Genomic DNA, 16,930 nt, shown 5'->3' with positions numbered 1-16,930 from the left:
TAAATCGTGAAAATTTTCACTTTGAAGCAACTGTTTTATTGATACTTTTTTTCCGGAATAAATAAAATTTGCAATGTATAAATGTCAGAAGCCGTGATCAGTTTTCATAATGCTAGTATCTATCTAAAATAGTTTGCTATTTATTTTTTCGCAATGAAGCCTAAATCTCGTGGTACCATGAATTGCTTGACTACTTCGTCCGTTATTTTGCTTCTTCTTTCTTGATGCGCGGCAACCAGAGGCTGCAATACCTCTATCAATTCTTTTTTCAGCTCTCCAGTTAGAATTTCTCCAGCCGTATAACCCTGGAAAAGATGATTTTTGGAAGGTGTGAGAAATAAGTCTAGAATATTTGAAATTTTTGTGAACTATTGTACATTGATCGAATGAATAATTTGGTCCAGTATAAATTCATTAGTTCAGCAAGAACTAATACTTTTCTCACTTTTTCGAGTTCCACAAGCCTTTCGTCATCTTCTAAGAAGAACCTGAGCCACTGATAGGAAATATCAACCTCGCAATTTCCTCCCAGTGTTCTGTGCTCCTCGACTGTTGCTTGACCTCCCGAAAATGCGTGCTTATTAATTTTGTTCTTAATCTGCTTAGGAGTGTCGTTTAAGAATATGGCGCTGTTACTATCACTGGCTGACATTTTGGTCTTTGATCCTTGCAGCGCAGGGAAAAAGCATGAGTGAATTAAAGCTGGTTTTGGGAATCCTATCCTGGGTGCTATGTCTCTGGACATTCGAAAGTACGGATCTTGATCGATGGCGCATGGTATGAGACAGTTGACTTTTGCACCTTTAAATATGAATGGAAAGGTACTAGAAAATGCGGGTGCCGCTTGCGTCGGAGGGAAAGATATTTTGGCGACTGGATCACTGTCGCCGAATCCAAAAATTCCCCTAACTTGATTAAAGGTGACGCATCTTTGTATCCTGATCATGTTCTGATAGAATGCTGGATTATTTCCAATGTGCTCCAAGTCAGAAAAAATAAACGTTTTCTCCGGATTGAATCCACATGCTATAATATCCTTGGCATTATTATAAGACATTTTTATTGCGTCTTCAATCTTCAGGTCCTTCCATATTGACTTCTCGTCGTCGGTCAGCTGAATTACTTGTGGTACATTAAACACATCCTGTAACCATTTACAGAACATGAACGGAATCAAGTGACCCAAGTGCATGGACTCTGAACTCGGCCCTCTTCCTGTGTAGAGGTAAAAGGGCTTTCCTTGCTCGTACATGTTCAATATCACATGAACATCTCGATGGGAAAAAAATATCCCCCTTTTCAGCCAGTGATGAGGTTTTTTTCCAGTCAGCTTCTCAAAACGAGTTAAAAGCTCGTCATCGATTTTAGAACTTCCGAATCTTTCTAGAAAAAAAAATACGAAAGTGGTGAATTTTTTTCAAATGGTATACTGAATATGATAAACGTTCGGTCAATCAAGATGATGCAATACTAATCCAGCAGTACTGTTTGACATAAACCATTGTGTAGAAGCGAATAATAACATTATGCAGTACAGGAAACTGTGAACGCTAATTTTTGTTTACATTTAAGCATCTTCTTTAATCCATGTTCTACGTACTGATTAATTTTTCGTAATCTATTCCGGCATCGTTTTTACTCTGTACATTCCACGGGTCTACTACATCCTCTTCGTCCCCGGCTGGCTCCAACGACAGTTTTTCAATCTCGATTTCTCCCATCGTTATTTTAAACTATTATTTAAATAATTGGTAATCAAATACTGCTCTCCTCCGGTACTCCGGTCTTCTGTGATCAATCATATGTCAGATCAGATCACGCTACTAATTGTAGGTTATGTTCCCAGCTGTGAGCGTGTGAGTCATTGAAGGCTGCACGCTTTCACAGCGCTTTCAGTGAACGCTGACGCGGCTTCGTGCAGTGCTTCATACGTCGATGCGGTTTGTTATGACATACAATGAGCATTGGACTCAATGAGTAATTTGCAGTCAGGTGAATTGTAGATTTTCCTTACCGACTGTCAATATCACAGATTTTGTACTTGACTTATCAGCATAATAATAACCGACGTACGTCGGTAATTTATTGGTTTTGTTAATAAGGTCGAGTGCAGTTGTAGCTGTCATTCATGTCCACGTAATAACTTAATAATAGGAAATCTACGTTACCGTCGCAACAAAACTGAAGGGGCTTGCGGGTCACTGAGGTTCGAGTTAGGAATTCCGCGGGGATTCAATGAGATTTCCTTTTCGTTTCTTGCGCTAGGATGTGCAGCAGAATGAGTTTGTCTGTTGAAAACGCAGCCAATTTAGCCATTATCACTATTTTGCACTGGGCTGAGAAAAGAAACCTGAGTCATCACTTTCTCAAAATACACTGATTGTGAAATTGCACTGAGTTGAAACACAATTCACTGACCGACGAGACTCGGACACCATCCGCACTGATCTGCCGATTTTCGGCAACTGCACGAGTGCGCTCACAAACGGCTCAGAGCTACGGTTAGGAATCCGAACAGAAGTGCGCCATCTGATGGGAATCTGAGACAACTCAGATCGGCATGTTCGCGGAAATGGAGAACGCGTTCTTGATCCAACGCTTATGAATTATAATATTATAGCAAAGGTACAATTTCAAAACGTTCTAAGGAATGCAACTTTCGAACAAAGTTAGGGCACAACAGTATCAAACTTCTTTATTTTCCGATCACTTAAACTTTCGTGTACACAGATTTAAATCTATCTCAAATAAAAGTGCGTTCCAGCATTCAATAAATTACATTTCATTAGTAAGTAATTGTAATAAAAATAAGGTCAGTAGTAATTCGTATCTAAAGAATGGTTTGAATAATAATAATATTAATAAACCGATTGTATTTCATAAAAATATATCAAGGCTTATGTAGTTATAATTTGTAAAGATATATAAATAATTAATATAGCATGACGAACGGTAGCATCTCAAATTGCAAGCAATAACTCGATCATTCCTTCTCACCATGGGCGTACAATTACACCAAGATTTTTTCAACCCTATTACCATTTGTTTAAACAATGATGGCATTTTATCAAAATATACAAGACGGACGGTTCTGCTACATGGAATGGAAAAAAAATTCGTCCCCTTTGATCAAGAGAAATCGAGTTTAAGCGAGAGTTTTTCAATTAACATATCAACTTAAGACGCCGTTTAGGTACATGAGTAGGTAAATGTATAATAGCACAGAATAACATAACATATAGTACGTCAATTATTACAGAAATAATCACATCCATACGCAATGTACAAGGTATAAAAAGTAGTTCATATTGAATTGGCATTACAAGTATACATTGTAGACAAGTACAATAATTTAGATAAAGGTATGTTGGTACAAGGAATGAAATATTACAGGTAAGTAGACAGGAGTGTAATCACATGAAGTATAATACAGTGTGTAAGTATATTTGGATCTTAGGTTAACTAAACAATATTTAAACAGGTGTTATTGTGAATAGCATAAATGTTTAGAAGTAGGAAACAACGATACTTCTTGTCTTCGCACAACTTCAATTATACGTAAAAACTTGATTGAGGTATATACCTTGAATTTAATATCGAAATTTGGGTCGACAGGCATGTTTCACCATCTTGCATTAGGGGTATACGTATAGTATGCGTATAAAAGGATCAGAGACTTGCATGCATTTGACTATTGAAAACTGCAGCGCATGTTGAGTCTTGTCAGTTGGTGAATAGAGTTAAGACCTTTCATCACTGCTTAGAGGGTGTGAAATATATAACGTAGATACGGAGAGAGGGTGTGGTGAAAGATTGCGGAGGGATGAAGGGGGGGGGAGGAGGAAAGGGAGCAAGTAGAGTAAAATCGTTGAGCGAGTTTTAATGGAACGGTAACAAGTTAATGTTACGGAACTGTACGTTTACACATATTTGGCAGCTTAAAATATTGATCAACTAGCGCAGTGTAGTTTTAGTCGAACTTTAGAAAAATAAAATAACCGTTCTCGAAATCGTCAAGCGTTTGGCGATGATAATAATAATATTATAATACAAGTATAATTACGGCTTGATGCAGGATGTGTTAAAAAATTTGCGTATTTATGTGTATAATGTGATTATAACATCCGCGCTATGTTTGCAATCTTTGAGTATAATCTGCATAGTTCATTTCAACGCTAGATTCAACAGCTAGAATTCATAATCTATTCGCTATAGATACCAGGATATAATTTATTTGTGATTTACAATTTTTTGTTTATTCATTTATTTTTTTTCTTCGCACCGAAAGTATCAATGTCTCTATAGTTGTTCTCTCAAGCGTCTTATTATCTAATTATATGTGAAATTTTTTGAAATTCCGACGTACGACTTTATCTACATGGGCTCATAATTACACTACAGCAGCTTTATTAGCATCGTTTCTTTGAACGAACAAATTCACAATTGTTCCACTAAGGACACGTTATTCTATCACAGTCCAACCTTGCACGGTCGTGACGCCATTGTACAGGTACACCTCGTGACGTCACGGATAAAAATTTGTCACCAGCTATTTACACGCTCCCTTGTAACAAATTGACTCCATTTAATGTAAACAGTATACCATACCTATGTATTACACGAGTTACACGGATATACACATCTGTATAGATTCCAGCTAGTAACGGTAAAAGTTGCTCATGTTATTACAAAAATTCTCAATTCCAAATACGAAATGTTTTGAATAATATTATGATATAGAATTAATATAGTAATAATAATTAACAATTTAATATTAGAACTGTTCTACTTTCTAGCTAAATGATATCATGTACATACATACTTATGTATTATAAGTACACGTATATAACGGTATGCGGGGGGGGGGGGGGGGGGGACATTGGCGGATCATTTTCGTTTCTTTTTTTCAAAAAATTTTCATCTTTTTTCCCTTAAACATGATATTATACCGCCGCAAGCGTTTAAGGATAAGAACTACGTGAGAATTGACAGAACAAAATGGGAATCTCCTTGACGAATTGTTATTGTATCAGACCCTGTTTTTGCGCATAACAGATACGCTTCTCAAATCTCACTCTACGATCGAGTTTCGTTGTTCAGATATTATTATGGTATGTTACTATATGGTTTACACATTATCATTCGTGAATCGGTTAATTTTTACATAGGTACAAATAAATGATCGTTTTATTGTCAAACGTCGAAATTATTCAAGAACCATACGCATGTATACCAATTCTAACTGCCGCAATTAGACGTCAAAATTTTTCTCATAGCAACAATAATAGTAATAATAATCACTTATCATGCGCTTGGGATAAGTCCCTTATATGCACATGAGCCAATTACATAGACAATATATACATACAACTTGGCGGGGATTCTTTTTACTTCGCGATCACTGATCAAAGTACCCAACATCTCGTATTTTACAATTAGCTCAATTTTGAACGCATGTCGTGGGAGAAAAAAGGTAATTGTGGACAATAATCACCTCAACAAGTTATCACAAAGTCGGATCTGCCGTCTGAATAACGCAAGAGTTTACCTTTAAATACACTATCTCTACTCTGAAAGTAAATAATCTCAGTGTTTGCTGTCACCTTGATCACTATGTAAATTATCAAGTTGAGATTTTTCAATTAATTACCATTCAGTGTTGAATTCCGCGCAGTCCATTCAAAACCGTTGGCTTTGACTTTTTCAAAGAGGATATGATATACATGAAATATAAAGGGACTTTCAATGGGAGCCAAACCTTCAATGGAATGACAAGAATTGTGGTGCTTTTTTAAAAATCAAGGTACTGTTTCTTTGAAAATCTTGTTGGTGTTTCAGGTTCCCGACGTGTATAACGTATTCTTTACATCTTAAAATTTAATTTTGATTTTCCACAACGTCCTCCTCAAGATCACCGAGTTCTTTAAATTTCCTGAACCTTGATGTACCGCAGCATGCAGATGATCCTATGCATAGAACCAGACACGCTGATGAAGCCAACGAATCACTTGCACATGCATGATACACGCATATCGAACGTCAACTTTTACATAATTCTCCGATAGGAAAGAATAGACTGCAGCTGGCACTGCAGCGTTTTCCTCGATAATAGTAAATCCATGCCGCGTCCTTGCGCCTGAAATATACAAAATTGTTCTTTCGCGTGGCTTACATCAATTGGTTATCAGATCGTGAGTTCCGCTTATCGTAAATATGTATTTTAATGGCTCGCTGAATCTAGGTTTCGGATTAACCTTCGGTACTGCTAAAACCGTTATCTGTTTATTCAGCAGGCACAGGCTCTATACAATTGATATTCCGTCCCCGTTTACAATAGGGTTGGACGATTGCATATCATTCCCTTCACAATAGCTGACGGATCGGTCGATAGTGGGCGAAAAATACAGCTATGACACTAAGGATGAAGCGTCCAAGGATTCCATGACAATAAATTCTGTCGATAAGTGCTGATTGAGTCAGATTCTTTAATCGTTTCGCTCACTTTCCAAGTAAGCGACTCGTGTGCTTCGTTATTAGCGATTCGTTCGATTCGATTGCCGTCGTCAAATTATTATAACTTCATTTGGCTTCGGTGTATAATTAACTCTCGATATTACGGCTAAGGATCAAGCTCTCCCTCTATGAAGGATTGGGAAAAATGAAGGAACTTTATCGGGCCTTCGCAAGTCTCATACGCCAACGCCAAGGCCATTTTCACCATTGAATTCGGAAACCGAGTCAAAAGTTGGCGTCGAGATGTCCGTCGGTGTGGGAATGGCGAGCGGAGCAAGCCTCAAAGTCCGTCTGGAAGGATCCTTCAGGATGTACCCCTTCCCGGGTCGTATGTGAGGTCTGCTCCGATGTATCGACGGTTCGAGCCTGAGTATCGAAGGTTCGATTCTCAGTACGGCGCAGGTATCGGGAACGATATTCGCCCTGAAGACGGACTCCGTTGACCGGCTCTGGGTCTCGATCTCCGAAGTCTCGACCTTCTTGAGATTTGTCGTGGACATCGAGGAGGTGAAGCAGATCGGAGCTTCCTGAGTTCCTGGCAGTTCCCTCTCCGCTTGCAGATCGGTGGTAAATCCGATCTCGTCGGTCTCGTCGAAGGACGCGAATACGTCAGAACCCGGTACCGAGGGTTCGGCGCTGAAGAAGGACTCCTGGAGTGACGAGCTCAGGGCCTCTGGGCACATGAATGGGTCGATGGAATCGACGTCGTTGAGGTCGCTGCCGCTGTTGCAGTTCTGAAAATTATTCACCGAGTAGGACGAAGGGAACATGCGATGCTCGGTTATGTTCGAGAGGATTTCCTGGCTCCGCGAGGATTCGGACCACCGGGAGTCCGACGGTCTTCTGGAGTTGTGCCGGGTAGAGTTGTGCTCGGAAAAAACAGGCTCCGAAAGTTTCGACTTGCCCGAATCGACGGGCACATCGGTCAGGCTTTCCCCGTCGAAAAGTCCCCCCCGATCACTGTCCCATCCGTTGGTGGAAATGCCGTTCGTAGGATGAATGTCGCTGCAGTCTTCAAAGTTGAGTAAAACCGGTGGGACTATCGGGTCCGAGTGCCTCGCTGGACTTTTAACCTTCCGGCGAACCGGCGGTTCGGGCCTGAGGGGTTCCACTACTGGAAACCGGGTGGAATCCAAGCCCCTGAGGGTCTCTTCCTCCTTGAGCGGGTCCAGTGGTATTGGGTCTATCGGACTGGGAGGCTCCGAGTGTATCGTTGGCACCGTCAAGGTGTTCAGTACCCTGGAGGGTTCGAGCAGTCGGACATGCGACATGGGCTCGATGGTGTTTATGGACTCCGAGTGCTTCAGGATTTCCAGTTTTTGCCTTGCCTGTAGCAACCGCATCGTGGGATCCGTACTGGGCCCCAGTCGCCTGAAGGGATCGGGGCTCGAGTCCGGGTGATAAAAGTTGGCCAGCCTGTTAGTCGTGATGGTCATTTTTCTCGGGGACAGTACCTGGTGCTGGTGGCAAAACCGAGCGCCGCAGGGCCTCGGCGATATTCCGTCATCCGTGTGAACCGGTACGCAGTTCTGAAACCGCAAGTCCCGTATCGGGCTGACGGAATCCGCGTGCCTGTGGAGCGTCAGCTGCGGTTTCACGAAGCCGTTCTGCCGCCTCTGGTTCTCTATCAGCTGTCGACACTGCATGACGTGCCGGGAGTGCAGTTGACCGTGATCGCACTTGTGGTCGAGACTCTGAACCGAGTACCTGTGACTCTCGGGGGCGACCCTGGAGGCCGGAAACACCCGAAGATTTACATCGGCCGCGTTTCCGGCCGCTGCCGCCTTCAGGTTCGGGTCCGACATCGAGGCCAGGTTCGAATTCCTCCGCTGAGTGCAGAGGCTCGGGGTGCAAATCGCTTCGCTGAAGTCCTTCGTCTCGACGGCGGGACTCTCGGCGTTTAACACGGGATCGGACATGGTGTTGAGCTGGAGTAGCTTGGGGTTCAGGGTTCCGTCGCTCTTCAGGTTCTGGTACGATATGAACTTCGGGTCGTGGAACCTGGGGAAGTTCTTGCCGCTCATCTTCTTGTGGTTCAGTCTGCGTAGGTGGCGGATTTTGTTGAAGGTCGGATCGAGCAGGTACTTTAGGTTCTTTATCTTGTCAATGTTGTGGTTGGAGTCTATCACGTGGTTCCTGTCCACTATGTACTTCGGGTCGAGCATCTTGGTCAGGTCGTGGATGTTCTCCTCGACTATGTCCTCCTCCCTGCTCTCCAACGACGAGTTTCCAACGACCGCGTCTCTCTCCGGCGATATGTCCGCCATTTTGCTCGACATCTCGAGGCACTTCCGGCTCGCGCATACGCTGTGGTGCTTCGCTGCGAAGCAGTCTTCCGGCCGTGGTCTGTGCCCGTCGTTGCTGTTTATCACCTCCGCCAACTCGAGGTTCGTGTTGGACCCTCTTCTCGTCGGCGAACATCCGTAACGACTCGGCGTCACTCCGACAAGGGCGACCAGGTCCTCAGCTATCTTTCCGGCGGCAACGCGCATCTCGCCGTGATGAAACGCGTAGATCCAGGGATTTGCCGCGCTGTGGGCCAGGATCGGGAGTCCAAGCCAGATTACCGCCCATTCAGATAGTATCTTCGTCCCGCAGAATATGTCGACCAGCATGCAGGTCTGTAACAGAAATGTTCATCCACCGATTAGTTTAGCGACGATTTCTACTTTTTCAGCGTCTCGTTTTCGACGAAAGCTTCCCAAGATCTCGCACAGTGACATCGGTTTGTATCGAGGGATTGATCACGCATCGATTTGATGTACACGTGATCTCAAGATTACGATCATTTCAAAAGGTTGCGGGGATTTCACAAGATTTTAAATGATTTTATAAGATTTTAAAGGATTTCAAAAGATTCCATTTGATTTCAGAGGATTTCAAATGATTACAAGATACTCCATGGGATTTCAAAAGACTTCAAAAGAATTTAAAACATTTCAAGAGATTTCGGATGATTTCAGAAGACTTCAAAAGATTTCAGGGATTTCAAAAAAATTCAGAAGATTTCAAGAGATTTCAAACGATTTTAAAATATTTCAGAAAATTTCAAAGATTTCAAAGATTTCAAGAGATTTCACAAGATTTCCGGAAAAGTGCACATCAGATTTCACGAGTGATGAACCCCTCGGTTTGTATCGTTGTACCTACTGAAGAAGAATCTTGAGTTGCGTTTTGTTTTTGGCTGGCTGAAATATACGTGGCTAGATTTGAAATACCAGATATCTGTTATTCGCGGTAGGTTAACGGTTTATTTGTACACACTGACACAAGTATAGTTTCAGATTTTCATACTTCGTCACAATAGAGTGAAACTATACCTGTTTTACTCTTGTCGTCAGATTACTTAAAAAATCTGTATCCATTTTTGAAATCTTTTTTTCCAATCAATTCGTCGTCGACTCTTCATTTTCATATCACTTTCTGACAAGCTATTATTAGTTCTAGAAACAAGAAGATGGTTCAATAAATAAGTGAATTACGTACGAACTAACGAGGTGACTGTGAATGTATTTCTAGAAGTCGGAAAGTCGCATGGAGCTTTTGGACTTGCCGACGTTTTTTCATTGAATTTAACGGAATTTAAATGAATATCAAGTGTGCTGCATCCTTCAACGACTAAATAATTATAGTTGATCGAATTTATGATGATATGACTATCCGCGAGTTGTTATTATAATTTATAGCCAGTGATGCTGGGACATAACTATGAAAAATAGAAAAAACGAAAAGAAGCGGCCCTGAAAAGTGTACAAAATTTTCTTCAGCCTACCCCTTTTCCGCTTACAAAAATCAAAACTTTTCATGATCTAGTCTAGAGTTTGGAATTCACTCATTTGAATGACGGTTTACTATACCTCGTAAAAGTAGAGAAGCAAATGTACCGCTAACGGAAGGTAAATATTCTTTCTGCTTCGTGGAGACTCCCAGGCTTATACACAATATATATATGTATAGATATGTAAAATCCACAAGCGGAAGTCTCACAGACTTATTTATTATGTATTTTTCGTTTTCCGTCGTAGCTTGCACCGATCGATACCGATTATGGTCGTCTCAAAGTTTTCCCCGGTGGTGGAAATCTGCTTAAGATTTGAAAGCCACGAATTTATACACAGATTGAAATACAATATAAGATGGGTAAAATTTCTTATGCCGACAACATTGTAAGCCGTGAATTTTATCGGCAAAATTCTACAGTCTTTTCAGAAGCCTGTAAATTGCCAATCAAATGAGAATAAACCGATATTCTACAGGTGAATTTCGAAGTATTCAATTCAGTGACTCTTGACTTGATTTTCCATACAAATACAGGAATAAAAATCGTTAAAAAAGCACTTGTAATAAGTAAACAAAAACCGAGAGCATAAATTTGTATTCATATACGAAATAGTACATTTCGTAACGAGTATATGGATACTTTTTATTCGGACGAGTTTCGAGCGGTAATTTTACCACGAAGGCCAAAAAATCGCAACGTCGTAGTCACGATTTTGAGGTTAGAGTGCTAAAAAAGCTTTTTTCATTACCTCGCAAAGGAATCAGTAAAAAGGTTTGGTTACATAGAAAAAAATGTTTACCATGCAAGAAGGACGAGCTTGCGGTATACGTATAAATATAAGTTACCCGAATTTATACAGCGGTGGAAGAAATGTTTTTTCTATACATTCTTTTTATCCACACTATATATTAAGTTAGCCGGAGAACGGCGTTCGCTTATTTAGCTACCCTTTTCATCCGAGTGGAGTTTCTGAATGATCGGGGTTTCGGCTCCAGACGCGGTTTCATGCCTTCCAGTCGTTTGTGGCGCTTCGTCGAGATCCTGCCCGAACCTTTCTCCACTGTCAAATTGACTGGCTAACGGTGTACCGTGTGAAATTCCTGTCCCTTGTGCTTTCACTGGGTTCCAAGTTTTCATTTTCCTCTCCCCGATAATAGCCGGGTTTTCTTCCTTACTCAAACTCTGTATTCCTTTCGAGTAGCCGCCGAGCAGTAATCGTCGAATGTTCAGAGCTGAATTTTACCCTTTTTTAATTATTACACTATTAGAGAGAAATTTGTAGTTCCGGTTACCTCTCGGTCCTTAACTATTTTCATTTTTTACCACAATCGAAAAATATAGTTCTAGGTAGAAAATGAACATTAGTTTTCTAGCTGTTACCGGCAAGTCTGGTATCCGTTACTATTCTTTCTCATTACGATCACCTTTACTATATTTTCTTGCGACTGTTGCGAAAATTTAATACTTGTTCAGCAATAAATTGACGTTAAAGCCTTATTTAACTAAAAAAGTAGAGTAAACCTCACAAACTGATTTTGCGCTGCGATTACCAAAAAAGGATCGACAATATCCCAAAATGGTTACGTGTACTTCGTTTTTCGTAAATCCAACAATATTTAAACAGTTTTTTTAACGATACATGCTTCACTGAATTTCTCTAGTTACTATAAAAAATGAAATTTTTCTCAGCGTACCATTTCGCGATGTTGCGTTCGTGCTTCGAGACTCGAAGAAAATATAAATTGACAATAATATGTGTCGTACTCGAAATGCGACCGAATCAATTGAACTGCAAACTTGATTCGTGTGAATTGTTATATAACACAAAGCACTCAACTCACCTGCTTCTGAACCAATAATTCTGTTGACATTGCCGCTCGGGAAGAATTTCACACGCCGATAGATAATCGACGCGGATAATTGCACGCAGGGGTGAAACTGAACAACAACACATATCCCTGTGTAAACTGCAAGAGACTGCTAAAGGTGCAGTTGCGTGTATAATAAATCCCGGCTTATTATCAAGGGCGCCGCACAATTTTACGCCCGTCGTATATGCGTGTTATATTATATACAATACACGTTAGAACGTACTGCTTATTACAACTTTGCTCGCACCATTTTTCCCTGTACGCCAACTTTCCTTGTACACCCAGGTGGGTTTCACGACTTAGTATAACGTTCTCATCCTTCATCCCTTCAAATCGAGTCTCCGAATTTTGGCAGCACATTTTTTTTATCAACGTATAAAAAATAGAATTCAGATTACGAAAGCGTTTTTAATATTTGTACATAGGCAACGGGACGTGGACCTCGATTTTGTGTCTACGATGTAAATTTTTTCGGATAAAATTTCCCGACGACGCGATGGATTCGATCGTCTAGTATTCGAATAAAATTCACCGTAATATTCGATGTAAATTTTGTCTGTACGCGTAATCAATTTCTCGTTCTGTCCCTCGGCGATGAAAAATTTATTTGCCCTCGCGAATATCGCTGCGGTACGATCGAGCCGTACATAATATTATACGTTTGCAGGTGCCTTATATAATATATATGCATACGTACAGAGTGTACATGCAAAAGACTAACCCGCGGAGAAAAGGAAATGAAAATATCCGTTAGCATACATTTACCTTGATCTGAGCTGTTTCCTTGCATTATGTATGCTCACGTTCTCAGCTCTGCGTTACTCGATATTCCATTAAAAATTGTGCGCTATGTGTTTCAGCAAAGTTTCACGAGAAGTTCACCCGAGATTATCAACAATTGTTTTTCTTCTTTGATATAATCTCATCATTTTTTTTCATTAATTATACTATATACCGTTGGAAAAACATCGAAGTATCAGAATATTTCACTTGCGATAAAACGAGGCAATTTTTCTGATCAGAAATTTCGTCGCAATGTTTTCATACGATTATAATTGTATTCAAGAAATTAAAAAACTACGAATTCCTGTAAAATATTTATACATATATATCAGAGTGTTTCAAAAAAACCGACTTTTTTTTTTTCGATGAACATTGAATAAAGATTTGCGTAAGGTAAGTCGTTTCGGAGTTATCAGGCCTCAAACATCGAACCGTTTGAAATAATGATGTTATTAATTTATAAATGCTACAAAACTGACTCATATCGTTGATTCATGAAATTTATTAATTAACATTTCATCGGAAGTCTATAGTTTTAATTTTAAAATCAATAATACTGTGTATTTCAGTGATACACCGTATTTCTACGACGAAAAAATTCGCTCTTATTTCTGTCCTCTATTCCAAGTCTCCCTTCATATACATATAGGTATATCTCAAGTTATTATATCTCTTTCGCGACCGAACAAGAGAAGCGCAATTTTTTTCCACACAGATATGAGTATAATAGACTGGGGTTTGTTCTTCTCCTTTGCTCTTGACTTTAGTGTTTTTTTTTTTGTTAAAGTTAAAAGTGGTCCTCAAATATATAAGATAAGTACAGACGTGCTTCAACATTCGCGTATTATATGTATATAGGGATATTTTAATGAAATCAAACGGCAGCGTAAACTTCGAAATTAACGTAAGAAACGCGAGTAATTTCGCGCACTAAAAGAGACCGTGTAATTAACGAAAATACAAACGAATTATCACAAAGGGTTCGAATTTGATCGGGAGACGACGAACTGCCTCTGGCGCAATAAAATTATGGAAATCATTGGTCTTGTTGAGAGGCTGCATGGCCGATGCAAATTTTACGAACATCTCTGCAAAGATTTTCCATTTTCGGAGGCTTTCAAATATTTGTCGAAAATCGGAGATGAGAAATGACTCGAAGTTATTATACATTCAGAGAGGGGTAAATTCCATCCCTTGGTCGGTGTAATTTTAAGTTGTTTTACTTCAGAATTGGATGATCGACTCATTGATCGAGGGTTTCATGTACATGCTGTCGCAATTTCCAAACCAGGAAGTATGGAAAATTAAAATTTCAATATTATTACGATCTCACGTACGGAGTGTAATTTTTCTATAAATGTTCTCCATGAATTTTTGTACTCCTAATTTTAATTTCCTGTAGATACGTGGATTGAGTCTAATAATTCGAGCCAAATGTTTGATATTTCCTTAGTCGGAAGAAAAGTCCCTCCGTCATAAGGCGATGAACTTAAAATAAATACCCGAAGGAAACAAACAGAAAAAGAGAAATTCAAAATAAAATATCCACTCACTGACAAAATAAAAATATTTCCTAAATTAGATTCATTAAAATTTCACCTGCGTACATCAAGCTTCTCAAGAGATGCTTCGAGGCAAAGTATAACAAGGATATCACAAGATAAAGTCGAGGAGAAAAATATATGCAAACGCGATTCGCAGAGTGAAATTAAAGCCAATAACTCCCTGTGTAACGTAAATTCGGAAGTGCCATAAGCCAGTGCCTTTGAGAAAAGTAATTTTTTCCTCAGAAACATTGACTAAATCTTAATAAATTTTAATAATTTTACCTGAAAGGGTAGCCAGAGCACCAGGAAGGCGCCGACCGTCAGGGCCAGCGTCTGGCCGTATCTCGGCAAGGCCAGGGTTTGGGTTTGGTGTCGAAACGACAATTCCACGGTGTATATCGCCCTGGCGTGAGACCGGGCCACCAGGTATACGTACATGTAGCACCCGAGGAGCACAAGAGCGCTCGGTGCCCAGACAGCGACGACGAGGAAAATCCTGACGGGCGGTGAAACCGCGGCGCTAAACCTGCAGCTGCCGCTGTAACAGAGGAAAATTCGACGTGAGAAAATTTAGTCGAGGCTTATCGCCTGTCGATTACCCTGACAACTTTTTACGAGGGTCGATTTATAGGTCTATTTTTCACAGTATTTTCGGAAAATTGGATTGGAATATGATTATAGAGAGGGGGAGAGAGAGAGTTTACACGATGGTGGAAATTGAATTTTGTCCTCTGCGACGAAAACCGATCACCCTTGTGTCTTCGTTCGAGCTTGTTATAGGTTCTGATGGGGACTTGGTTTTAATATCGAGGAAAATTTACAGTCGTGGTTATTATACGGTCGATCATTTCCCGCGAGCGAAAAATATTATAGATTTCGGTACAAAATGAAAATGGCGTTTTTTCCCTTTTTCTCATTGTAAACAGAAATTTTAGCATAACTGTGCTACTATTATTTTTGGATATAGTCACTCGTACTACATTTTATTGTCATAAATGTAATTGCGAAATTTGATGATTAAGTAACTAGAAAAAACGTAGTAAATTAAACCAGCAGATTTCGTGCTTCGATTAACATAAAATGTTGTATCGACAGCTATATAATTACGTTAAATAGTTACTCGACGGCATTTTCATCCAGTTCCAATGACATTTAAAACTTTATTCTAACGATAATCGTTTCAGTATACGATCTTAAATGTACATGGTAACCTTAACAAATGAAATATTCCTCGGTGAATTGGCAGGCGAAGATAGGCGGGGTGATCACGTGCCAATTAGCTAATTGGAAAGTGTTATCGTTTAGTAATTGTACCCGGAAATGTGACCACCAACTGCGACCTTGAGCCAAGGGCAAAGGTAATTGGCAGACAGCCCTGCGTGGCGATAGTGTGAAAATTACTAACAAAGAGCTGGTCTGTCTCTTAGATTTACGAACACAGCTCGCTCTCTTCGTGAGTTCATTACGGAAAATTTACAGGCACGTTGCCGGTCTTTTTTTTTTGTTTTTTTTTTTTTGTTTACTTGACCCTAAAAAACTGCATTGCGTACCAAATTTTCAAATTATTGCATCTAGTGGGGTGAAATTGCTATCGTTATTCGCAAACTAAACAAACTCTCAAACAAGAGTTTTTTCTTGTGCGAAAATCACTTTGCTAGTAGTAAACGCGAGCGTCTCACGAACCGTTTCTATACCGGTACAGATCGCGTTTTTAGACCTGCTTCGGATAATTGGAAAAAAGTTACACCGAGGATCAATCGAAGACGGAATTACCAGCCGGGCGCGGGTGTCGTCTTGATAGAATTTGAAACACCGAGGAGGATCCGTTACTCCTGATTCCCTCGATTCCTGCAGAGTACGTTTCGTAATTCCGTTCTCACGCGATTTAAATTAATCTTACTCAGGCGGTGTGGAATTTCAATTATTCCTGTGTCGCACGTATTACAATCTCAAACAGTTCCTTTCGTTTCGGAGCTTCGCCTCCGCCCCTTCAATAAAGGAGCTTTCAGCGGTATTGAAAAGTTACCGTCAGTTCGCGAAATTGCAAGGTTCCGATCCAGGTTTCAGCTCCAGCTTTTTCCTCAACATGGTAAAATTATTCATCCTGCGTACCGGGTATATTATATACGTCGCAGCTGTCAGTGCTCGAGGTTCGGTTCATATAAGCTCTTCGCATCTCTTTACGACAACTCCTACACAGTGAATAAATTATTCACGATCGAATTGAGCGGGTGATTTTGGCCACCTTTTATGCACGTCGAATTAGCAAAATTGTCGAAGAATATTTTAGACCGACGTGTCTGGATATGGAAATTTTGCTTTAAGCCTCAAAGATTTTTGATAATTAATTCAAGCTCATGACGGTGCAGCGGTGTGTCGGAGACGCCATACAGGCGTAGACAGGTAAAAAAATTCGCCACTGCCATTCGAGAAGG

The 16,930-nt window shown here is 40.3% G+C and overlaps 2 protein-coding genes across 4 annotated transcripts in view; both read right to left on the bottom strand.

The window, feature by feature from the left end:
* Positions 1-25: 25 nt before the first annotated feature.
* LOC124176533 (tryptophan--tRNA ligase, cytoplasmic) lies at positions 26-2,017 on the bottom strand. The gene is made up of 3 exons (XM_046557941.1): positions 1,601-2,017; positions 446-1,383; positions 26-305 (listed from the first exon to the last, which is right to left on the bottom strand). Exons 1-3 carry the CDS (start codon positions 1,719-1,721, stop codon positions 141-143), a joined length of 1,224 nt encoding a protein of 407 aa, XP_046413897.1. The 5' UTR covers positions 1,722-2,017; the 3' UTR covers positions 26-140.
* A 1,850-nt stretch (positions 2,018-3,867) lies between these two features.
* Positions 3,868-16,930, bottom strand: part of LOC124175527 — a 65,615-nt gene continuing 52,552 nt past the window's right edge. The window contains exons 1-3 of one of the 3 annotated variants that reach the window (XM_046555878.1): positions 15,616-15,686; positions 14,778-15,033; positions 3,868-9,134 (exon numbers count right to left, since the gene is read on the bottom strand). In XM_046555878.1, the coding sequence (XP_046411834.1) occupies positions 6,690-9,134; positions 14,778-15,033; positions 15,616-15,647 (2,733 nt within the window). In that variant the 5' untranslated portion in view covers positions 15,648-15,686 and the 3' untranslated portion in view covers positions 3,868-6,689. Of the gene's footprint in view, positions 9,135-14,777; positions 15,034-15,615; positions 15,687-16,930 lie in introns of those variants that run through there. The other 2 variants (XM_046555879.1, XM_046555877.1) reach the window with 2 other exon arrangements.

Source organism: Neodiprion fabricii, chromosome 2, assembly GCF_021155785.1.
Source record: "Neodiprion fabricii isolate iyNeoFabr1 chromosome 2, iyNeoFabr1.1, whole genome shotgun sequence".
In the NCBI taxonomy this organism is placed as follows: domain Eukaryota; kingdom Metazoa; phylum Arthropoda; class Insecta; order Hymenoptera; family Diprionidae; genus Neodiprion; species Neodiprion fabricii.
This window is presented reverse-complemented; position numbering and strand designations above follow the sequence as displayed.

What these genes read in the sequence shown, in the direction of transcription:
- LOC124176533 (XM_046557941.1), bottom strand. Translation starts at nt 1,721, where the DNA reads ATGGGAGAAATCGAGATTGAAAAACTGTCGTTGGAGCCAGCCGGGGAC. An exon ending in AGATTACGAAAAATTAATCA is followed by an intron (nt 1,384 to 1,600) that starts GTACGTAGAACA and finishes TTTTTTTTCTAG; the next exon opens with AAAGATTCGGAAGTTCTAAA. An exon ending in GGCTTGTGGAACTCGAAAAA is followed by an intron (nt 306 to 445) that starts GTGAGAAAAGTA and finishes CATCTTTTCCAG; the next exon opens with GGTTATACGGCTGGAGAAAT.